General features: G+C 41.4%; 1 protein-coding gene across 2 annotated transcripts in view; it reads right to left on the bottom strand.

Annotated features, from left to right (window-relative positions):
• The window catches only part of EGF (epidermal growth factor), a 129292-nt gene that overhangs the window by 63174 nt on the left and 40024 nt on the right, over positions 1 to 26094 (bottom strand). The window contains exons 3-7 of one of the 2 annotated variants that reach the window (XM_063458350.1): positions 24319 to 24500; positions 20889 to 21119; positions 17328 to 17539; positions 8211 to 8333; positions 7546 to 7668 (exon numbers count right to left, since the gene is read on the bottom strand). In XM_063458350.1, the coding sequence (XP_063314420.1) occupies positions 7546 to 7668; positions 8211 to 8333; positions 17328 to 17539; positions 20889 to 21119; positions 24319 to 24500 (871 nt within the window). The remainder of the gene's footprint in view (positions 1 to 7545; positions 7669 to 8210; positions 8334 to 17327; positions 17540 to 20888; positions 21120 to 24318; positions 24501 to 26094) is intronic. The other variant, XM_063458351.1, reaches the window with a different exon arrangement.

Genomic DNA, 26094 nt, shown 5'->3' with positions numbered 1-26094 from the left:
TTATGCTGTATGTGCAGTGTGACTGCAGACCATTTCCATACCTGCAACATCCCTGAGACCCTCTCTAATGGTTTACCTGTTAACTTATTATATAAATAGAAACTCTCAAAATTAATTTTAGCACTAGAATAGGAATAGGTAACCTTTGGCACTCCAGATGTTGTAAACTACATAACGCTTAAAGTCCTTACAGCCATAATGCTGGCAAAGCATCAGTAAAATGTAGTACTACCCCTGTACTAGAAGGTAACATTATTTTACTAGTGTTACAGATCATATATTGTAAGTAATTACACATCTCTTCTTTTACTGGCAAAAATGAGCATTACTGTACTAAGCATAGGTCGAGGTGGTCCGTCCTGCATAACAGGTGGAAGGGGGCCAGGGCTGGATTTGGACAAAAATTCAGTTTAGTCAGTCAAAGGCAGAGCAGTCCACTAGGAGGGGCAAGATCATAATGGGGCCATGTTATGTCATCACCAATGATAAGCATGCCCCCTGCCAAATCCCCCCAAATGAGTATGTTAGTGCCAGATTAATAGCCCAGTGGACCAGGTGCTGACAAGTACGATGGGCCTAATTACAGAATCTTATCTACCAAAAACACTAAACCCTCCCAAACGTCATGTACCTGATGGAGATGGGGCTGGAGGGAAAGAAATCAGCAGCTATAAGAAATACCCTATGCTAATCTCTCTCTAATTTATGTTTTCATCTTTCAAGTAAATCCATAACCCCTAACAGCAGTGTCCAGTGAAGCAGGAAGTCAATGGGGGCGGTAAAAGGGTGTGCCACTGACGCAAATCACGTAACCTGCCAAGAGGGGCGAACATGCCCAAAAAGGGGGCATGCCTGCCCAAAGAATTGGAAGGCATGCAAGCAGGCCAACTAAGGGCATACTATGCAGACAGCACCCTGAGCTTGGCATAAATGCGTCTCCTTACCTTCTTACTAGCAGGCAGAAGCGCCTGGTATATAGTCTGGGACAAAGAAAAGGTGTATGTAATGAGTGTATAAGAAAGTGAACATGCCACAGTGTTAGAGAGACCAAAGTCAGCAATACCTAAACTAATTGCATTGTCAGCCAGTCCACACAAGTTAAGCAAGAGTATGTGAAAAGTAGTTAGGGTTGCCACCTCTCTTGGAAAAAACATACTGGCCTTACTAATTTTCATAATTATTATGTATGGGTGACATCACATTATGTAAATCATAAGGACTGACATAAGAGAAAACTACTTACAGTTTGATGCTGCTGTATAGATGGATTGCTCCCAGTGTCTCCCTGTCCCCCCAGTGTCTCAAGTCTCCCACTGTCTCAGTATCCCTATGTATCAGTGTCCCCATGTCTCCCAGTGCCCTCATGGCTCAGTGTCCCCATGTGTCGTTTACCCTAGGTCTCACAGTGTCCCTATGTATCACAGTGTCTCGGTGCCCCATATCTCCCAGTGTCCCCATGTCCCAGTGTCCCCTAGTGCCGTGTCCCCAGGTCTCCTAGTGACCCTATGTATCACAGTGCCCATATGTATCACAATGTCTCAATGCCCCATGTCTCCCAGTGTCCTCTTATGTTTCCATGTCGCCCAGTATCCCTATGTCATGCTGTGTCTCCCAGTATTCCCATGTCTCTCAGTGTCCCATAGTGTTTGTGTCCCCATGTCTCCCAGGGTCCCCATGTCACTAAGACACTAGGAACACTGAGAGACAAAGGGGCACTTTGAGGCATAGGGACAGTGAGGCAGGGGACATTGGGAGACCTGGGGACACTGAGAGACATGGGGACATTGAGACACTTGGGGCACTGGGAGACATGCGAACACTGGGAGACATGGGGACACAGCCAGGTGGAAACCCTAAGAGTAGTGTGTTGTTTTTTAAATCAATTGGCCTATTTCATGGGCATGGGCCTGGAGCTGCAACTCCACTAGCCCCAATGTTAATCTGGCCCTGGGGATGCCCCTCTAGAGTATCCAGGGCTCCGGGGTGGAGTAAATGTCCTGCAGTTTTTTTGGTGCAAAATAAGCATGTGCTGCATTTTCTAATGACTTCAATAGTGGGATACCAGAAAACAAAAGTGGAGCAGGGATGTTAAGGTGTGTTGTGCGTATGTGTGGATGCTCTCTGTGGTGTTTTATGTGCTTGGAAGTTGCTTGTGAGGTTGCATGTATGCAGATAAGATGTGTGTTGATGTGCTCAGTGACCTCTTACCGTCATCCTTCTCCTTAGGATCCAATGCTATTAGCAGAGGGACTGTAACGGTGATATACCCCAACACGCAGGATTAAGCTTAACAAAGGACAGCACAGAGACTAGATACGTCTACCGGACCTTAGAATGGCCGGACTCGACGTAAAGGAGAGAGATACAGAGTCAGGAACGAGCCAAGGTCAAGGGCACAAAGAGACAGCATAAACTAGGACTAGCCGAGGTCTGGTACACAAAGATAAGCAAGCTGGCAAACAGAGCAGATAAGGATAAAGAGATAACGGAGTCAGAAACAAAGCCAAGGTCAAGTACGAAGAAACACAACTGAACACAACAAGTGCTAAAGGGAACTGTAACAGAAACCATGATAGGGCAAGGTACTAAGGGAAAAAGGTGAGTATAAATACCTTAGCAATTAATTTGATTGGCCCCTGTCATATCCACGCCCCCAAAAGGTGAGTGTATGTGGAATGTGGCATGACAGGGGCCAATGGGAGACCTTCTCCAATTTAGGCTCTCCATTGTACCCGCGGCGCGCTCTTAGAGTCAGGCAGGACACGTGACTGCTTCTCGCGGTCACTGCCCGCCTTTTTGTTACAGCCGTCGGATGAGCCGTGCGCGGCTCGTGAAGCAGCAGGACCGTGCGCGGCTCGAACAGAGGAGCCCGGCCGGCCCCTGGAAAGGGTAAGTACCGCTACAGGGACTATGTTTTCTCTTGTGTCTACATTTTAATGGTTATTCCCCTCTTTCAAGGAGAAGGACAGCAGGTGGCTTACTCTGGGGGCCAGCCCATTAGCTTTTCACTTTAGTCTGAGCTCCTGGACTGCCTTCTTGGTTATTTTATTTCTATACTCACACTATTTGTGTTGCAGTGTGTGTCTGTGTGTTATGTATTTTTTTTGTGGCGTACTATTTGTGGCTAAGGGCTGTAGTATGTGTGAGTGTTTCTGGGCCATAAAATATGTGTGTGTGCTTATAGAACCTATAGAGTGTGTGGGTCTAGGTGGTGTTGTATTTGCATGTATGAGCGGTACAGTGTGTGTGTGTTTCTAAGGCATGCAGGTGATTGCATTGTGTATCTAAGAGCTTTAGTCTGTGTTTGCGTATAGGAGTGGCACATGTGTGTATAGGTGTGGCAGTGTGTATAGGGGGTTTAGTGTGCATGTGTGTACAGGGGGAGTAGTGTGTGTATAGGGGTATAATGTGTACATAGGTGGTATAGTGTGTGTGACAAACTGCCATTTGCCACTGGGCATTGGAGAGGACTGATTGCTAGCCTCCTGCCCTGCGACTATGGCCCTGGGATGTATTGCCCTTTAAGAACTACATTTGGGCCGAATGGATCTTGGTATACTGTTTCTGGCCCTTTAACTGTGTTGTGCAAAGAAAGGGTTTGTACTTTTAAACTGGCACTTTGGATGCAGTCGAGGTGCCGAAGTCGTCGAAGTGCCGAAGCAGTTGAAGTGGCCGCCATTAGACAGTTGAACACGTGGCGGCGGCCATTTTAATGCAGTCGAACGTGGTGACCTGTACCTTCCCCTACCCTTCGACAATGCGGCTGGAGGCTAAGTCCCGTTCGAAGATACGAACATACGTTCGAACGAGACTTTGTCATTTTGGTGTAAAATAGACCTCCATTATACTATTGAACACTGCTAAAACGCAACCCCGGTTCCACTTCGACACTTCGACAAAAGTCGAAGTGAGTTCGACGATTCGAACGCCGCCTTCGGATGGGACTTTGTAACTTTTCAGGGCAGAAATAGACCGACCGCACAGCCTGAATCTGTGGAACTGTTTTGGGCAGGGAAATGTGCTTGCGGTCGGTCATAAAGGACTTCCAGCTAACTCTTTAACCCCTGGATGGAATTAGCTGAATTTTGGATATGTTTGTATGCTGATTATTAATATGCGGTTTTTATGAAGACTGAATGTATAGTTTTGGAGTTATAAAAATGTATAAAAATGTATAAGTTTTAGCTTGGAGATAATTGAGTAGATACAGTAAGAAACTCAATTATCTCCCAAGCAGAGGGGAGGGAATATGTGGGATGCAACCGATATGTGATTGGTTAATGCCTTATTGCCTGTGGGCGTCTCCCTTGCAGGGGAGCACTGCATAAAAGCAGAGTACCTGCCATTAAACATCAGAGTTCTTCTTGACCCTCAATACGTAGCCTTGTCTCGTTATTGGAGGGAGCTGCTATATCACACTGGGGATTGCTATGCTCTGCATACTCCCTTGAGCTTTAATCACTTAGCTCTTTTGAGAGCTTGTTCTTGTTCCTGATACACTCTCCTGGAGGAGAGGTCTTCCCCACACGGTCCTGGAGGACGGAAGCTGATTCCAGGGTGGACGGAAGACGGCGCGGCTCCAGTTAAGCTACGGCGGTTGTGGAATCTGCGGTGGTTGTGGTGTTGTCTGCAGTGCGTGGAGTCCTCAGGAAGCATTAGGAGCATCCATCAAGGGAAGGCGTCCGTTACAGTATGTTTATTTAAAGAGGATGTAGAGTAGTGTATGTATAAAGTTCATGTGTGAATATATAGGGGTATGGGGTGTGTGTATAAGTGGTATAGAGTGAGTGTGTGTGTGTGTGTGTGTAGGACATGTAATATCCTTGCACTCACATGCACACACACACTCTATGCCACTTTAAACACTTTAAAGTGGCATAGCGTGTGTGAGTGCAGAGAGTGTAGAGTATGTTTAGGGGTATAGAGTTTGTGTACTGTGTGTGCATGTGAGTGCAAGGGGTGTAGTGTGAAAGGGGTATTCTTTATATACACCCTGATGTGTACTGTGGTCGTTGCTGTGGCCCAGAAGTGATGGGAGTGAGCGCAGGACTTTTCTTTTTGTATTTTTTTTCACTTTTTGTATCACACAGCTAGGTTACAATGCTGCCGCCCATCCCATGTGTTCCCTATTAAGGGTTAATAAGTATATAGGGGTGTATATAAAAAATAGCCCTTTCTGTCTCATTAGAGATATCTTTGCCAGAAGCTCAAGGAAGCAAGGTGAAGGGTCAGAGTAGGACCCGTCTAGGGGGGTCTGCCTTGACGTTGGCAGGTGGGCATTCCCTCCAGTGGCCATTGTAGTAACTAAATGACCTCCATTTGTTTAAATATGCATAGGGATTAAGGAGGAACTATATGTATTTGAGCTAATGTGTACTGTGGTCGTTGCTACCGCCCAGGAGTGATGGGAGTGAGCACGGGACTTTTCTTTTTGTATTCATAACATTTCCAGAGCGTTTGGTGCTTTGGCCGGTCAACTTTCGGGTGCTTCGGCGGCCTGGGTCTCGGGCAGCGTTTATTCCCCTTAGTCTCATGCACCTTCCTCCAAAAAGCACTCTCCTGGTACGTTCAAAATCCATAACAGTCGCGGCTAAGTCTCGCTGAGTTGTCAGGGAACCCACGAAGTCTTCATATTAAATTTAGTTTTATAACGATCGCGGTTAAGTGCAGCTGAGGACAATTCGTGGGTTTCTTCATGTGAACAGCCGCCAGGAAGCAAGTGTTCGGTTCCATTCAAATGAAGGGAAAGTGCCAAACCAGGACCAACCATGGAATGCTGCTTATGGTGGCTGGGAAGATTAACCTCCCGAACAGGGTATTTGTATATGGCCTATAATCCTTGGGCAGGAGGCTAGCTAGCAGGCTCCTCCAGGAGCTCGTAGTATCGGCACGTATGCCACAGGATTGTAAAGAGACACAGTAAAATTCAGGATGGCAGCCACACAGTGCTGAGCTCTATCTTCTGCCCGCTGCACAACACAGGGATTGAATTTGATCTAATTCCATGAGGCAGCGTCCATGCACTGCGCCCCCTGCCCGGTACGTGTGGAGATGGGAGGGAGGGATCAAGGAAGTACGGCTGGATGGCTGACCGGTGTCAGTATCTGCTCCAGTAGGCCCTTCCAGTAGGCATTTTGAATGCCTGCTCCAGTCTCCTATCTGACATAAGAATCCTGACCATTCCAGAGGTTTATTCTCTAAACAGCTTACGATGAGTAATGAGCTTGTGTCAGTATGTGTGCATCAATAAACCTGTCTGTAGATCAGTGTGAGCTTGTCAGTGTGAGCTTGTCTATACTTAGCTTGGATGTGTGTCAGTGTGAGCTTGTCTATAGTGAGCTTGTCTGTAGGTCAGTGGGAGCTTGTCTATAGTGAGCTTGTCTGTAGGTCATTGTAAGCTTGTCTAAAGTGAGCATGTCTGTAGGTCAGTGTGAACTTGTCAGCGTGAGCTTGGGTGTGTGTCAGTGTGAGCTCGTCTATAGTGAGCTTGTCTGTAAGTCAGTGTTAGCTTGTCAGTGTGAGCTTGGCTGTGTGTCAGTGTGAACTTGTCTACAGTGAGCTTGAGTGTGTGTCAGTGAGCTTGAGTGTAGTGTGCTTGTCTGAGGTGAGCATGTGTATGACCACATAAGTGAAATTGGCTGTAGTGAAATTGTGTGTAGTCAGCTTATGTGTGTCAGAGAGCTTGTGAGTATGATCTTGCTTGTGTATATGTGTTTGTACCAGTGAGATTGCAGTGCCTCTGCTCCCCCCTACAGACCATACTGTCTTTACAACTGTGCGTGTGTTTGTGTTTGACTGTCTGCCTGTGACAGTATGTGTGACTGTCTGCCTGTAGCTGTGGTGTGTGTGACTGTGAAAGTGCATGTGTGACTGTCTATGAATGTATATAATTGTCTGACTGTAACTGTGTGAGGCTGCCTATAACTGTGTGTGATTATCTGTCTGTAATTGTGTGTGTGTGTGTGATTTGCTGCATTTGACAGTATATATTACTGTGTGCATCTGACTGTGGGACTGGGTGCATGTCACACTGAAAAAAATCTGAACACATCTGAATTCACACATGGGCCTATGTGCATTTTTATTTTTTAATCTGAATTAAATAATCATCAGAAATATCACACACATATAGCTCAATGTGGGCATAATCTTCTGATTATTACATTTATTATTATTATTTCGTTATTACAATTTACGTATGTGTCCATATCTCTTAAAAGGGTTCAGCAGTAATTTAATCTCTGGTTTGCTAGTAAAACTGATTTACTGTGTCGCAAAATGATGTATGTCTAAAAACTGTGTCAACATAGAACATTTGGAAAGCACTAAAACGTTCAGAGTGTTGTGGGTTACCAGGGAGTTACATAGAGCACCCCTGTGCTGCCTGTCACTCTTTGTAACATAGCTGTGCACTCTCTAGGCACTAGGCAGAAGTTTCACTTTCTTCTGCCGAAATCTAGAATGGAGGGAACTACAAAAATAATATGGATACCAACATACATCTCCGCCTCGGGTGTCAACTGACCCAGAGCTAGGTGGACTTACCATGGCATGATCTGTTGTCCGGAAGAAGAACATAACCTTTAGGACATGTACAGTAATAGGACCCTGGAATATTTTCACAGCCCAGAGTGCACCCATGATTCCACAGGGCACATTCATTAATATCTAAACACAAAGGAGAGAAATGGTGACATATATTGTATTCGTGTTTTTTATAGAGAGTTTAGCTCCACTGTAAAAGCACTTTAGGACAGAATAAAAACAATCCACCCTGGAATGCTTCCTCTTATACCTGAATCTGAAAAGTCTACTCAGTCTTTACACTTGATCCTCTTTGGTAAATATTTAACTTTAACACAGTTGGAGGAGGAGTATGTTTTAAACTCTTTAAGGACTAGTGGCTAGAGAAATCCCCTTAATATCATTCTTGACATATTATTTGTCATTAATGAGTTAAATAGAAAATCTTTATATTTTATCAACTTAATGAGCAGTTGTCTCTGCATTTTTGACTCTGACAAGTAATAACATACATTTCCACAGTTTATGTCCGAAATATCATCCTTCTACCACAATCTCCACCATTAAGCTTCCAACCACTTTTTAAATAATCAAAAAAAATACAAACAATAAATAAAGTTTCTTTTAAGAGTATTAAATACATTTCATAATATAATTACAGGTCTTGTTTCTCAATTACATCTTACCCTCACAGTTTCTCCCATTGGCAGAGAGCGTATAGCCTTCCATACATTTACAGTGCTGACTGTCTGTGGTTTTCTCACACATTTTTGAACAATAATTATTTTCCAATGTACAGGCTCCTGAAACTAGAAAAGTACCATATATTTTTTTCATACATCAATGCTTACAGAACACCCATCAGAAATAATTTTTAAAATGCTCATGAAAAATGTAGCAACATACATTGGTAGGTAGTTTGTAATGGTCCTGCCAATTCTATTAAATTAACATTTTTATAAAGATCTACTGAACAATTAGAATATTTTGAGATTTCTCTAATAGCTGATTATTGCATTGGACAGCCCAAAGCAGGAGGGAAGTAAGGTGAGTGCATGGGGTACCAGAATCTCAAGCTCACCGTCCATTAACTTTTTCATGTACTTTTTTTTTTTTTTATAATTCTTTATTTTTGCAATGACAGTGGGTATTACATTTTGCAGTTTTGCAGTTTGTGCAAAAGCCCATGCGTGGTTCAAATGTATATATTTGGGTCAGAAAATATAGGCGATATGCTTGATATATTTTGTAAACAATTGTGTTGTAGTTGCCATCTATCAGTGGTTTTTAACAAGAAATACGAATGAAATGAACATATTTAACGTACAGTAACAATGTGATTAAATTACCATCTTGTTTTGGTAGCTTAGTGTAGTGAACAGTAGGCCAGAGTACTGGTTATCTCGGCCTAGTAGTAAAAAGTGGGGGAGGATGGGGTGAGGGGTTGGGTGGAGAGGGGGGGTAAAGAGTGTGTCTTGGTCGTTGTTTTGTTTATCGTGTCCTTGGTCTGTCTATGTGTCCTATTGTTTTTCGATGTAGCTTTCCCATGTCTTGGAGAATATTTTTGTTGAGTCTCATATTTGGGCCGTCAATTTGTCCATGAGGTGACATTCTTTAATTTTGTTGAGCACCGTGGTCATTGGGGGAGTGGTAGGTCGTAGCCAGGATTGGGCCAGGGCGCTTTGGCTGATACGGCTATTTTGTTAAGCAGTTTTTGTTGTGGTCTGGGCCAGTTGTCGAAGGGGTTGGTCAGCAGGAATGTCCATGGGTTCAGTTCTACAGGTCTGGATAGTATCTGGGATGTTAGCGTTTGAATGTCATTCCAAAAAAGTTTAGGGCAGTGTCACCACATGTAGGTGTAGGTCCCTTTTTCTCTGCAGTTTCGCCAGCAGAGGTCGGTGGGTGTCTTTTTCATATGGTTTAATTGGACCGGTGTGGTATACCACCGGAACATTGTTTTGTACGACTGTTCCTGCATTGTGACACAGATGGAGGTTTTGGTGTTTACCTCCCATACGTCCTGCCAGTCGGTGCCTTCTAATGTTTCCCCCAAATCAGTTTCCCATTTGTCAGTGAAGTGGAGGTCGCCCCGTTCCCATTGGCGGAACAGAGGTGGGTGTAGAGTTGGGTGATCATGCCCTGTTGGTATTGTTCCGCATGGCAGATTTGTTCGAAGAAGGTCGGTTTGGTTTTGGCGGCGGTTTTCACCGTCGTTAGGGTGGCGTAGTTTCTAAGTTGGAGGTATCTAAAGAAATCAGATGGGGTTAAAGTTGCTCTAGATTGCAGTGTCGTCTATATTTAGTTGGTGGACTCTCTGGAGGCCGGCTCGCTCAAGGCCCCTGAAGTCCCTGGGTCTCATGCCTGGCGTGAATGCCCTGTTGCAGTAAATGGGGGTGAGGGGGGAGGAAGTAGATGTTCATACTTAAGGGCAAACCTGTCCCATAATTGGATGGAGATGGTAATGGATGGGCATGTTGTTCTCGGGAGTGCTCTGTGTTCTCTCAGGGTCCAGATGTAGAATTGTGGGAGGTCTGATTTCATGAGCAATGATTCCAGTTCAACCCACCTTCTAGTTTCTGGAGGGGTGTGCCATAGGGCTATTTGCAACATTTGGACCGCTAAGTAGTAAAAGTGCAAGTGGGGTAGTTCCAGGCCTCCTCTCAAGGGGCGGTAGAGTATGTTGCGGGATACCAATCACAGGTTACCTCTTTTTACGGAGGAATGTGTGTAACAAAAATGCTTTAAGAGGTGAAAAATGATTTGCAAGCAGCTCTATACACTTGTGTGGAAATATCCTCAATTCCACTAAACAGATATGTAAATTATAGTGCGGTGTAAGTGACAAGAGACCTACACCTATAAGTGGAGCGCTCAAAAACATATACAGCTTACCCAACGTTAATTCATTCAATGATGCAGTATCAGGTACATGTTAAAAATACAAAGGAATACAATATAGTGCAGATGGTATATAAAGTGGCAATGCAGCAATAATGGTTATATTGTGGTGAACATATACACTCACATTTTAAGGAGCCTGTATATGGAAAACACTGGCTCCGTATTGCGGCTTGTGTGCTTATAATGGTAGCACCACCCTTCTACTTCAGCTTGGATGAGTTCTCAAAGACATAAAAGAGAATGGACCAATGTGTAGATTTTGGCAGTGGAGAAACACAATTATAGGTGAATAAATGAGGTGCTCACCTGGTCCTGAGCCTGTGGGTCCCGGCTCTAGGTATATAAGTATTGAACCAATTCAAGTGGGGATGGTACTACCCCTATGAAGATCCCTTGGAGGCTCCAAAAAGGACTTGAGAAAAATTTGAAAAAGTAACAAATTTATTGATATACAACAAATTTAAAAGCAAAAAATAAATATATCTTTAAAAAAGTTCTCAATAAAAGTCCTTTAAAATGGCCAATACGCGTTTCACTCTCAAAATAGAGCTTCTTCAGTCAGCTGTAGTGTTGGTCCTCTGGATCTTCATTTTTAAATGTCTTTTGGGTCTTCCCCTTTAATGGATTAAGTCTTTATTGTCCAATCTCTATTGAGTTTACATTGCCCCTATGAAGGGAAATGTCTGTGTGTGCCTTTAATTGGTGGGGGTGCTCGGCGCCTTTATTTGTTTGTATTCTCATTGGTGGGCAGTGGTGGTTGGCGGAAGTTTATTCGAATTTATTCAGATTCCTAGTTGGTGCGAACTTTAGACCTTTAAAAATTTAAACCTTTAGAAATTTAGACCTTTAGAAATTTTAAATAAACACTGGCCCATTTTACTACAAGATCATGCCCTATCTCAAATTCTGCCAGCCAAACCCAAAATAATATTCAGGGGCGCTGCCAATCTAAATAGGCTCCTGGTAAAAAAACATTTAAAAAAAGCAAAGACTACCACTTTTTTAGATAAAGGAAAAGGCTTTTATGGATGCGGTACATGCTTAGCATGTAGAAATACAAATAACAAAAAAAGGCATATTAAAAAATTCAAGAATTTTAACAATAACGAGGAATTCCCCATTAAAGATCTCATAACCTGTTACTCAAAGAATATAATATACCTACTGGAATGCCCCTGTGATTTGAAATATGTGGGACGTACTAAACGAAATCTACATACCAGGATAGAAGAACACACTAGAAATATAAAGAAAAAATTTGAGGGACACAGTGTATCGCATCACTTTACCCTGGCACATAACAGCGACCCCACTGCACTTAAATTCATGGGCATCCATAAGGTTAAGGGCAACTGGCGAGGAGGGGATCTTAATAAATTATTAGGACAAAGTGAGATGAGATGGATATTCAACCTCGGGACTTTAAAACCCCGAGGTTTGAATATAGACTTCGAACTTTGCCATTTCATTTAAGTAGGTATGTTTTACTCACATATTTTCTTCTCTCATTTTTTTTTACACATTCGTTTGCCCTATATATATATATACCACATATACACAATAACATATATACATATATATCCCACCCTCAATTAGGGGATTATTACCCATGATCCACTCTGCACTCTGAAGACCACAGTATAACAATATAAATATAAATATTAATTTCAATCACCATTGGATATATGTAATATCCATGAGGATATATACCACACCGCCACTTTATATGTATTAAGCACTGTATAAGCACTAGAAAGCACTTTATAATTGCACATTTATTTGGATATGCAACCATTATTATATTTGTTGTATAACCTCTCTTTTTCCTTCCTCCCTTTATTCTTTCCTTTTCTTTTTTTCCTTTTTTTCTTTTCTTTTTCTCTTTATTTTTATTTTCATTATTTTGTATTTTTTATTTTATTTTTTATTTTTTATTATTTTATTTTTATTTTTTATTTTTTATTTTATTTTATTTTTATTTTATGATTTTATTTTTTTTATTTTTTTTATTTATTTATTTTTCAGTTTTTATTTTTATATTTTATATTTTATTTTTTATATTTTATTACTACTATTTTTTATTATTATTATTATTTCTATTTATTTATTCTATTTTTATATTGAATTTTATATTCCATTTTTCCCTTTTCATTATTTCACTTCAATCCCTCTCCCCATCCATATATTCCCTCATCTTTATTCCCATTTAATCTTTATTTCATCTGCACTCCTCTTCGTTTGAATTTTTTTTCCTGCATATTTCTATTCACAGGAAAGCTGTCAGTCAGACTCTGGAGCGGGAGGAGCCAACGGACAAGCCGACACGCCCTCTGGGCGGCACAGATCGGCGTGCCCGCGGACCACCCCCTCCCACACTCCACTTGTCCTGATTGGCAGCTTCCCTCCGACCTGCACGCAAGTGTGATGTGCGGCAGGGTCGGAGGGCTCGGGGGATTCCGGGCGGCGGCGAAGTGACGCTCACGTGGGTCCGTGACGTCACTTCCGCCAACCGCCCGGATAGCTTAGAATAAACTTCCGCCAACCACCACTGCCCACCAATGAGAATACAAACAAATAAAGGCGCCGAGCACCCCCACCAATTAAAGGCACACACACACATTTCCCTTCATAGGGGCAATGTAAACTCAATAGAGATTGGACAATAAAGACTTAATCCATTAAAGGGGAAGACCCAAAAGACATTTAAAAATGAAGATCCAGAGGACCAACACTACAGCTGACTGGAGAAGCTCTATTTTGACAGTGAAACGCGTATTGGCCATTTTAAAAGACTTTTATTGAGAACTTTTTTAAAGATATATTTATTTTTTGCTTTTAAATTTGTTGTATATCAATAAATTTGTTACTTTTTCAAATTTTTCTCAAGTCCTTTTTGGAGCCTCCAAGGGATCTTCATAGGGGTAGTACCATCCCCACTTGAATTGGTATAATACTTATATACCTAGAGCCGGGACCCACAGGCTCAGGACCAGGTGAGCACCTCATTTATTCACCTATAATTGTGTTTCTCCACTGCCAAAATCTACACATTGGTCCATTCTCTTTTATGTCTTTGAGAACTCATCCAAGCTGAAGTAGAAGGGTGGTGCTACCATTATAAGCACACAAGCCGTAATACGGAGCCAGTGTTTTCCATATACAGGCTCCTTAAAATGTGAGTGTATATGTTCACCTCAATATAACCATTATTGCTGCATTGCCACTTTATATACCATCTGCACTATATTGTATTCCTTTGTATTTTTAACATGTACCTGATACTGCATCATTGAATGAATTAACGTTGGGTAAGCTGTATATGTTTTTGAGCGCTCCACTTATAGGTGTAGGTCTCTTGTCACTTACACCGCACTATATGTTGCGGGATACTCTGTGTCTCTTGTTCTGCCATATAAAACGGTCGATTGCCCATTGTAACGGGACGAGATCATGTTTTGTAATGGGGGTGGGTAGGGCATGGAACAGGAATAGAATTCGGGGTAGGATTCATTTTGACCGAGTGTATTCTCCCGATCCAGGATATGGGTTTGTCTGCCCAGGTTTCCATGTCTGATATAAGTTTTTCGATCATGGGTGTGTAATTTAGTCTGTGGAGTGCAGTAGGGTCCGCAGGCAGTTTGATACCGAGGTATGTGAGAGATGTGGGTGAGATGCGTATGTGATTGTCTGAGGTGATTTGGGTGATATTTGTCTGGGAGAGGTTTATGGGGTGTGCACTAGATTTATCCATGTTAACCTTGTATCCTGAGATAGCGCTGTAGGAGAGTGGGAGTAGTGCGTTCATGGATGGGACGGGGTTGGTCAGGGTAAGCAGGACGTCGTCTGCGTATCCGGAAACTAGGAACTCTTGGCTCTCTATCTTAGCCCCGGTGATCAGGGGTGTTCCCTGATAGCCTGGAGGAGTTGTTCAAGAGTCAGCACAAAAAGTAGTGGGGATAGAGGGCATCCTTGTCAGGTGCCATTGTTTATATTGAATAGCGGGCAAGTTTATCCGGTTATCTTTATTTGTGCTGATACGTTGGTATATAGTGCACATACTGCTGTGATATATGGGGTGGTATTCTTAGGTGTTCTAGTAGCGTGAACATGTAGGGCCATTTTACGTGGTCAAATGCTTTTTCAGGGTCGAGTGAGAGGGCTATGGATGGGGTCTTGGCTGTAGCCAGTGTCCAGATTATGTCAATGTTTCGTCGCTTGTCTGCCGGGGATGAATCCCACTTGTTCTGCGTGGATTAAGTGTGTTAGGTATGGATTCAGTCTCCCTGCCAGGATCTTGGCGAATATCTTGCTGTCGTGATTTATGAGGGAGATGAGTCAGAATGCTTTTAGTCTTTACCTGGCTTAGGGAGTAATAGAATGTTTGCTTGTGTCATGTCTCTGTCCGGTGGGGTCCCTGTCATCAAGTCTTGGAATAAGATTTCCATGTGTGGGAGTAGCTCCTCTTGGAAGGTTTTGTAATAACCTCCCTCAAAACCATCCGGGCCTGGGGCTTTATTGCTTTTAAGGGATGAGATGGCGGAGTTGATTTCGTCTTTGGTTATTGGTGCTGATAGTTCTGCTATGGCCGTTGTGTGTAGTTTAGGCAGGTTAAGGTGGGTTAGGAATTCGGTGGTATTCTGGTATATGTCGGCGTTAGATGTGTTATCTTGGGGGGAGTGGTTGTATAGTATTTTGTAGAAGGTTGTGAAGATTTGGGCTATATTGGTTGGTGAAGTTTTCAATGTACCATCTGGGGCCTTTATTGTCAAGATATGGGGGTGTTGGGTTCTGGGCCGTAGCGTGCTGGCCAGTAAGGTGTCCATTTTATTGGACTTGTCGTAGTATGTCCTTTTGGTCCATGCTAGGGCTCGGGCCATGTCGTCTATGAGTAGTTGTCCAATGGAGATACACGTGTCGTGGAGTTGTTGTAGTGCTTGGGGATTCGGGTCTGTTTTGTGTTGCTGCTCCGCTGCACGGAGGGCTTCGAGTAGTTGGGTGAGTTTTGGGGTTTTGAGTTTCTTTTTGTTTGTCACTATTTTGATAAGGGAGCCGCGGATCACGGCTTTGTGGGCCGCCCACACCATTGTCATAGGAACATCTGTTGTTAGGTTTTCCGAGAAGTATGTGGTTATCTGCTTTTTGACCTGTGGGTCTTTGAGGAGGGATGTGTTGAGTCTCCATGTCCACAGGGTGGAGCTGTGGCGATCGCTAAGGTAGATTGCGATGTCCGCATGGTCGGTGCCTATTCCGTTTTTTTGTATTTTTGTGAAGTCTGCATGGTTGGTTAGGAAGAGGTCTATACGTGAATAGGTGTTGTGTGGGTGTGAGTAGTAGGTGTAGTCTTTATGACTGGGGTGTTGTGCCCTCCATGCATCTATGAGTCCCGTCTTATGGATAAAGTGGTGGAGTTGTTTGTCCTGTGTGCCCATACCGTGGGATCTGACTAGTCCGGGGCGTGTGCTTCTGTCAGCTGCTGGTGACGGGGTGGCATTAAGGTCGCCTCCTAGTAGTACGATCCCAGTGGGCAGTGAATGGATCTTGTAGGACATATGGTTCCAGAATTGTGGTGTAGGAGTATTGGGGGCATTTATATTTATTAGGTGTATGGGTTTTGAGTGGATGCGGCCTGTCGCTAGGATGTATCTACCTTCTGGGTCAGAGGTCACTTGGGTTAGGTGTATAGGGAATCTCTTGTGTACTAGGATTGCTACTCCATTGTGGTTACGGAAGGTTCTCGCCTCTGCGGCTAGGAAATATGTGTTGTCTCGGAGGGAAACCTGGGCAGATCGGGGTAGATGTGGCTCTTGGATGAATGCAATGTCTGGGTTTAGTCTTTTTAGTTTCATGTACTTTTTATTGCATGTATGTATTATTTAATAGTAGATCATCACCACTGCTCTGTAATGTAGATTCTGGGCGTTGCATGTCAACTTTTACTTTTTTTATGTATATTTAAGGCCTAACCAGGCTTGTGAGGTTAAGCACCACTCCATGACAGACAGAGATGCCCTATAACAAGAGTCCTGGAAAGTACATCAACTGTAGGATATTTTTTTGGAATGGAAAGATAAGTAATGAATTTATGTAAATCATTTAATTAATGCTCCCAGTCACACACTTAGTCACAACTCATTTGCATTCACTCTCATTTGTATTCAGCCATTCACCAACCTAGTCAAATACTAAGTAATCTATCTCCACCAAGTCAGTCACATCACCCACAAAATCAAATACCTCTATGCGAGCACATATCCAGCAATATACCAAGTCCTCTACCACCACAAAGTCAATTTCACAGACTATTCACATGCACCCACACACCAATCTAATCACATATTTCTACTTAGTTGTATGTAGTCCCCAGTCACTAACACAGTTGTATACCCCCACTCACCCTCTCAGTCAAACACCCAGTCACTCCATTTTCCAGTCACACACCCTCCCTATTACATACACAAAATCACAGCCAGATTTCCAGTCATCCATCCAGTGACATTCACCTACCTGGTCCTTCAACCAATCTCATTCAACTCCCAGTCACTAATTTATTTCCATACATTCCTCTTAACCATCCAGTCAAATAGTCTTACTCATTCAGTTACCTACCAAGTCACAAACAAACACCTAACCAGTCTATCTTTTTCACCTACCCACTAAACATTTCCCATTTAGTCAGCTATCCAGACACATACCGACATTTGCCAGGTGTCTGTCAGGGCTTTCAAAGAGTTAACAATGTCACTGTCAAAGAGAAATATCACAAATAAAACCCAATGGCAAATGGGAACTAATCTGAAACTTATTAGTGAATGTCTCTACAAGAGTTACACTTACCAATGGACCTTGTATACAGGAATGGAACAGTATTGAACATTTTTTTTATATCTGTTTTAATAGCTTACCAGAACTATGAGAGGGATAGGAAGCATTGAAAACGTCTTCTGGAGGTACTACTAGTAGGTTTCCAATTTCTGAAATGGTTGGTTTTAAGATGATTGTGGTGGTATCCTTCCCTGAATATTTATTGACTCTTCGGATTGAACCAGAATTCCACTCTGAATAGTAGATATGATCAGAGAAAAGTGAAAATCCAGAAACGCTTTGTCTTGAAGAACTAAGAAATAAAAAGGTAAATATTTACAAAATATCCTGTAATTATCCAATTAACACACCTTTATATCCTTATTTTATTATATATATTAATTACACATAATTTACAGATTAATAGAATCTTACATCTGCCTAATAAAGTCTCGCACCCAGGCAGACTTTCTTCATTACAGATTCATGTTGTGTTTATACAGCGCAGCCCTTGCCCTCGCCAAACATTCATATTTTTTCTCTCTCATTAGTTCATGCACCAGCAATCCCAGGTGTCTCTTTGACACTTGACACCTTTAACTCTCTTCTTTGCCCTGCTGTGGCCACCCCCCAAGCTAACCTTACATCCGATAGCTTTGCATGCTACTTTACCGACAAGATTGAACAAGGGAAAATAATTCTCCCCACCTTGCCATTCTCTTTCTCAACCACATGAAGATCATGCCTGAACAAGAGGTGGCTGCGCTTCTCCTTTTCTATCGCCCCACCACTTGCCCGCTCGATCCTGTCCCATCTCACCTTATCAGATCTCTCTTCCCTTGTCTTGTGCCTTCCTTAACACACATCTTCAACTGCTCTCTCTCTTCTGGCGTTGTCCCTGCTGACCTTAAACATGCCACTGTAGTACATATCCTGAAAAAAAGCATCTCTTGACCCGTCCTCCCTCTAACTATCGTCCCATATCCCTACTCCTTTTTTCCTCAAAGCTTATGGAAAGACTTGTCTGTGCCCGTGCGTCTCACTTCCTCAATTCCAACTCTCTCCTTGACCCTCTTCAATCTGGCTTCTGCACTCTCCACTCTACTGAGACTGCTCTTCTCAAAGTTAATAACGACCTAATCGCAGCTAAATCCAGAGGCCACTACTCCATACTAATTCTTCTTGACCTCTCTGCTGCCTTTGACACTGTTGATCATGCTAACTTTCTTCAAACTCTTCAGTTACTCGGTCTCCATGACTCTGTCCTCTCGTGGTTTTCCTCTTATCTCTCCCAATGCTCATTCAGTGTCTCCTTTTTTATTGATACCTTGTCCTGTTTGGATTGGAGTCCCACAAGGCTCTGTCCTTGGTCCCCTTCTATTTTCTCTTTATACTGCCTCTCTTAGCAAACTTATTACCTCTTTTGGATTCCACTACCACCTGTGCGCTGATGACACCCAGATATACCTCTCCGCCCCAGACCTCTCCCCCGCTGTCCAGCAATGTGTCACTGCTTGCCTTTCTTCCATCTCTGACTGGATGTCCTCCCACTTTCGGAAACTCAATCTCACTAAAACTGAGCTCCTTGTCTTTCCTCCTCCTAATACTGATCCTCCTCTTTTTCCCTCTCCCTTTAATGTGTTCTGGTCTACAAAAGTGTTCTAAAGTAACAAAAGGTAGGCAGTTATCATGGAAGCCAGTAGAGCCAGCAGACACAATCCATTGATAACTCTCCTCTAACACTTTAGCACCACTTTTTAAAACAGAACACTTTCCAGGCTATTCATTAAAGTGAGAATTCTCCATCATTCAAAGTGACCTTAAAGGGGATTCTTTAGGGTCAGGAAAACAAACCCGTTTTCCTGGCACTAGAGAATCCTGGAGTGCCCCCCACACTTTAGCACGACTTTTAAAAACAGAACACTTTCCACATAGGTCCACATAAGTCCATCCTTGCAAGCGTGCTGTCTTGGCGTCATACTTGACTCTGGCCTCACCTTTGAGCCTCACATCCAGTATGTTGCCAAATCCTGTAGATTCCATCTTAACAACATAGCCTGCATCTGCTACTTTATGCATGGACTATTGTAACCCTCTCCTGATTGGTATTCCCTAAAGCCCTATTGCCCCTCTACAGTCTGTAATGAATGCTGCCACCAGATTGATTTTCCTCTCTAGTTGGTCCTCTCACACCTCACCCCTCTGTCAGTCCTTACATTGGTTTCCTGTATCCTATAGGAGTCAATTTAAAGTGCTAACCCATACCTATAAAGCACTGAACAATTCTAGCCCCTCTTATATGTCTTCACAGATCCATAGGTATGCCCCTTCTCGGTCTCTCTGCAAAGCCCGTGACCTTCTCCTGTCCGCTGCTCGCACCCGTACGGCTAACTCACGCTTGTTGATGGACTTCTCGCAGCCGGTTCCCTTTCTATGGAATAGCCTGCCTACTGCCATCAGACTCTCCCCTAGTCTTCAATCGTTAAAGAAGTATCTTAAAACCCATTTCTTTAGGAAAGCTTATGGCCTTCCAGAGTAACCTCTAACTCACATATATGTCTCTTGCTCTCTCCTAAAGGGCAGCACTTTACTCGCTCCTCCAGCTCTGCATCACTCCCACCTTATTTGATTTCTATTTCCTGTCCTAATGTGTTTTTATACCCCACCTCCTATAGACTGTAAGATTGTTTGAGCAGGGTCCTCTTCAACCTATCATTCCTGTAAGTTTTCTTGTAATTGTCCTATTTATAGGTAAATCCTCCCCTGTCATAATAGAAACATAGAAACATAGAATGTGACGGCAGATAAGAACCATTCGGCTCCTCTAGTCTGCCCAATATTTCAAAATACATTTAATTAGTCCCTGGCCTTATCCTATAGTTAGGAGAGCCTTATGCCTATCCCACACATGCTTAAACTCCCTCACCGTGTTAACCTCTACCACTTCAGCTGGAAGGCTATTCCATGCATCCACTACCCTCTCAGTAAAGTAATACTTCCTGATATTATTTTTAAACCTTTGCCCCTGTAATTTAATGTCCTCTTGTTGTGGTAGTTTTTCTTCTTTTAAATAGTCTCCTCCTTTATTTTGTTGATTCCCTTTATGTATTTAAATGTTTCTATCATATTCCCCCTGTCTCGTCTTTCCTCCAAGCTACACATGTTAAGTTCCTTTAACCTTTCCTGGTAAGTTTTATCCTGCAATCTATTTAATATTGTAAAGTGCTACGGAATCTGTTGGTGCTATATAAATGGCAATAATAATAATAATTAATAATTTGTGTTTACTATATTAGCTCAAAATATTACAAGGGCTGTTCACTAAACTACAAATTTTAGCAAATTATTTTCGAATGGTAAAACTAAGGTAAAAATAGCTGATCTGAAATATTTTTTAATCACAGCCATAGTCACAGCTTGGCTTTTTTTGCCTCGGTTTTACTATTAGTAATTCATTTAAGAAATTTTGGAGTTTAATGAATAACCTTCTGTTTTTAATTTGTTGTCTTACATATAATAATCTATTCTTCAATAAATCCAGATTGTAATTTCTCTGCATATTATGAATTAATTATATCTCATGATCATGATTTAATCATCAGGGAAAAGGTGAAGTGAATTCAGTGTAATATTTTGTGCATTAGCCCAATGTCCAGACTTACATCACTATATATTTGAGTACTAATGTCAAATCCCCATTGTAAGTGCATGAACCAATGCTTGACACCCCAGTCTTCCTTTCAAATACGAGCCAATAAATTCTCTTGTCCATTGTATCCAGTGTTAGACTCTTTATTTCTCCTTTAGCTTCAATAACAGATGTCATATTATTTCCGGACAGATTTGCTCTTTGAATGGTGTACAGAGGTCCCTCAGAAGACCAGAACAGAAGTCTGAAGAAAAAAAAAGAAAAATATAGTTTCAGTGATAGCAGATGTGTTAATGCATTAGTAAAAGAGTCCTCAATGAACTGAAGACAGCATCAATTGTCTCATACTACCATAACTACTACAATCAGCTATAGTGCTTAGAGTACCTATTTTTCATATAGTAAGCAGCCATTACCAAGGTCTTGAACCATGATATGGTCTAAGAACTGGTGTAATCAACAGGTAGTTCATTTATAGTTGTTAAATTAAAACTTCAATATTCCATAAGTCTTACCCTTACTGTAGGTCGTAGCTTAATTAGAAAACAAACAGTTACAGTGCCTTCCACTTATATTGGCACCCTTGATCAATATGAGCAAAGACGACTGCTGATCCTTTGTTCAAAAAATACACAAAGAAACTGTGCTCTCACTGATAACAAACATAACACAGGTTTATAAACCAAAAAACAACTAACAAAAAGCCTTTGTTAAATATATGTGAAACACACTTATTAGCACCCTTCTCAATTCATATGAGAAAAATATATCTGAATTCAATAGGGCATTATTCATATAAAACTGAAAAAGGATTGGAGAAATTTGTTAAGATCTGTTAAGATTTACACATCCTGCAATATTTGCTGTGGCCACTAGTGGTCATATTTTCATTAATGATCATTACTACTGGCACAAGCTATATTTTCATTAATGATCATTACTATATATATATATATATTCCAAATAGAGTGTGTACTTATTTTTAATGTAGAAACATTGTTAGTGAAGGGGTTACAAGCACATGCTGCTCCTTTTAATTTTGCATACAAATATAGTGTATATATATATATATATATATATATATATATATATATATATATATATATATAGATAGATAGATAAAATGTTCAAAATCTGGCACTCTACCTTTAAATGAATTCCAATGAAAAAAAGCCTCGGTGCTGCAGAGCGTGGATATATATGCAGATAGTGGATAGAGCACTCCAGAGGTCTTGTTTAAGATTATTTATTCGGTGTAGAAAAATCATTCTAATCTGATCAGATTTTTCTACACCGAATAAATAATCTTTAAACAAGACCTCTGGAGTGCTCTATCCACTATCTGCATATATATATATATATATATATATATATATATATACTATATTTGTATGCAAAATTAAAAGGAGCAGCATGTGCTTGTAACCCCTTCACTAACAATGTTTCTACATTAAAAATAAGTACACACTCTATTTGGAATAAAGTACATAAACTTAGAGGGAATTCTTACTTCCCAGTTTTGTTTATAAATTGTTTACTTTGCCCTATATTTAACAATATGTATTTGTGAGGTGTAAAAAAATCAAATCCCAAGTAGAAATCAACACATTTATCTAACCGGACACCTCCATTTTAGCTTCCTGTCAACCACTGCTACAAACTCTGTATTTTGCACCTGGCAGTCAGCAATGTGTTCTGGTCTACAAAAGTGGTCCAAAGTACCAAAAGCTAGGCAGTTATAATGGAAGCCAGTAGAGCCAGCAGACACAATCCATTGATTCCTCCCCTCTAACACTTTACCACCACTTTTTAAAACAGAACACTTTCCAGGCTATTCATTAAGAGAATTAATGATAATTCTCCATCATTTAAAGTAATCTTAAAGGGATTCTCTAGTGCCAGGAAAGCAAACCCATTTTCCCCCCACCCTCCTTGCTGAAGGGGTTAAAACCCCTTCAGACACTTACCTGAATCCAGTATCAATGTCCCTCGGCACTGAGTCAGGCTCCGCCCACGCCCCTCCCCCGCTGACGTCCGCCGGCTGTGGAGACCTAATGCTTTCTTATGGGGATTCCCGTGAGGACGTCCAGCTTCGTTTAGACTGCAAATTGTTGTCTAAGAACCATGAAGTCTCTCTAGTGGCTGTCTGGTAGACAGCCACTAGAGAAGGACTTAACCCAGCAAGGTAATTATTGCAGTTTTTAAAAACTGCTATAATTACATGCTCAGGGTTAAGGGTGACAGAGGTGGCACCCAGACAACTTCAATGAGCTGAAGTGGTCTGAGTGTGTACAATGTCCCTTTAACATTTTAAAACAAAAACAAGCAAACTGCAAATGTAACTGCAGTTTGGATAATGTTTTTCTCCAATTATGCTATCATTTCATTTAGCTATTTTTTTCATTAAGCTAACACTACAAAAGCTTAAAACACTGTAGCTTGCTGAAGTGTTCTATGTTTGAAGTGTGTGTACTCTTTTTTTTCATCTTACAAAAAGTGAAGATTTCAATAGAAAATGGCAATTTTTATAAATTAAACTTGTTATCCCACCACTGTGACTTTCAATAAGACAACCAGCCCTGTTACTTCCTGGTAACCTGCCTTGCAAAGACTTGTCATTAATCTGCATTGGGACGTCTGTGATTGGACAGCCACAGAAAGTCTGGGCAGAGTTGGAATGGGAGGGCTTGCACAAGCTGCAGACAAGAGATCTGCAGCTTTTTCAAGCATTTTGTAGATATAACCCCAATGAAATAAATATTAAATTCAGTGGAGTGTCTTTTTATCTGTGAAATTCACTTGGAATTCACTGAAATTCACTTGGAATAAACGCACTGCTTAGTACACTATTCCCCTTTCTCAAGGAGGACTTTCATACCTCAAGGGTACCACCTAGTGGTCTTATCCATTAATTAATTCATTCATTTATTCATGCATTTATGTATTTATCTATTTATTTATCAACTGTTTTTATGCTTCGATATTTTTTGTAATTATTTTTTATTTTTTTTGGAGTGTACTGTATTTATCCATTTTAATTGATCTTATTTTTATCCATTCCTCTGTGTACAATATTATTTCTGTTCCAGAGTTCAATTTAAGAGTTAATCCATTTTAAACTACTTTTTCTACGCCCACCTCTGGTGTATCTACACCTACTATTTGAATATACGATTTTTGGACTTGGTAATAGATCTCCTAGTACGTGTAAGTCTTTGGATCTACAATTACTTCTCTTATAAATGCAGTAACCTGCAAAAATCAGTGCAGCTATATGCTCGTTTCTTCAGTTCCTCAATCTATACTAAAAAAAGATTTTATTGGCAAGGAGGTTCCTTTCTATTTGAAGTAATATATAATTATATGTTGCTAAATCATTGTTACAGTTTCCTTCAGTTTGCACTTAAACATGAAACTGCATATTAAATATTAATATTATTTACCCTTCCATTGAATCAATGGCAATAAGAATAGGATTAAATAGATTTCGCAAAATAACTTGTGATTTCTTTCCAGTTGTGTTTGCAAATTCAATAGTTCTTTTTTGACGGTTTGTCCAAAATATTTGCTTGTGTATGCAGTCCACTGTGAATCCTGTAACTCCCCTTCCAATGGCACGCATTCTCTAAAATAAAAGGAAAAACATTAAGTGTTTCTGTCATTTGAAGACAAAATATTAGTGTTTGTTTCCTAATAGCTACGTATATTGTTGTTTTTTTAGCATTTCATTTCCTCTTTTGCAATAGTGTCTGGTGCACCTTGCCTCAAAATAGGAAATGGTTGTGCCATCAATGCCAATAGCCTAATTATATCTAAGATGGGTATATTTTTAAAAGTAAATAATGAAAGTAAACTTAATACACTATAGTAGTGTTGCTTTGAAATATGAATAAAAAGGTGTTCCCTACTAATTTTTCCAACCTGTTCAACGGCATTTGGTTACAATGTCCCTAAGCAGAGGCGTAACTAGAAACCATGGGGCTCCGGTGTGAAAATTGCCCTGGGGCCCCCCCATACGTCTCACCTCCCTCCCCCCCCCCCCAGCTCCTAAGCACCTCCATGTGTCTCATTCACGCCCCACAGGGTTAGTGTGGCAGTTGAGTATGACAGAATTGGAGTGGTTAACAACATAGGGTGTGGCAAGCTGAAAGAGGGTGAGTGTGGCAGGGTGAAATCGGGCGAGTGTGATGGAGAAAGAGTGACAGGATTGGGGGGGTGAGTGTGAAAGTGCGAGAGAAGGTGAGTGTAATGGTGTGAATATGGCAGAGCAATGGGAAGTGAGTATGGCATGGGTAAGTGACAGGATTGGTGGAGTTATCGTGAGTGTGGCAGGGTGAAGAGGGGTGACAGTGTTTGCGGTGAGGTGACAGTTACACAGACACACCTTTGCATACACTGACACACATGCAGATATACGAACAAACACACACTGACATATACACCATATAACACATACAGATATACAAACAAACACACACTGACACACATACAGATACATACACTGACACACATGCAAACACTGACATACATGGAAATGCAGACACACAAACTAACACAAAGATACATATATAAACGCAGACACACATGAAGATGGACAAACATTCAAATACACAGAATGACATTCATACAGATACAAACAGTGACACACATACAGATACACAGGGCACACCTTGATATACAGATATGCAGACATACAGATACACATGCAGACAAATAGATGCACATACATACACACAAGCAGACACACACAGACACACACATACAGAGACATACACACATACATACAGAGCCATATATGCATATAGAGACATGCACACATACATACAGAGACACACACACATACAGAGACATATACACACATACATACAGAGACAGACATACACACATACATAGACACACATACACACAGTGACATACACACATACAAAGACACATACGTACAGAGACACACACACAAACAGACACAAATACATACAGAAACATAAATACACACACAGAGACATACACAGAGACATACACAGACACACATGCTGATACACAGACACACACACACACTGACACACATGGAAATGCAGACACACAAACTAACACAAAGATATACATAGACACACATACACACAGTGACATACACACATACAAAGAAACACACATACAGAGACATACATACATACAGAGACACACACACACAGACACAAATACATACAGAGACATAAATACAC

This window comes from Pelobates fuscus, chromosome 6 (assembly GCF_036172605.1).
Source record: "Pelobates fuscus isolate aPelFus1 chromosome 6, aPelFus1.pri, whole genome shotgun sequence".
NCBI classification, from domain to species: domain Eukaryota; kingdom Metazoa; phylum Chordata; class Amphibia; order Anura; family Pelobatidae; genus Pelobates; species Pelobates fuscus.
This window is presented reverse-complemented; position numbering and strand designations above follow the sequence as displayed.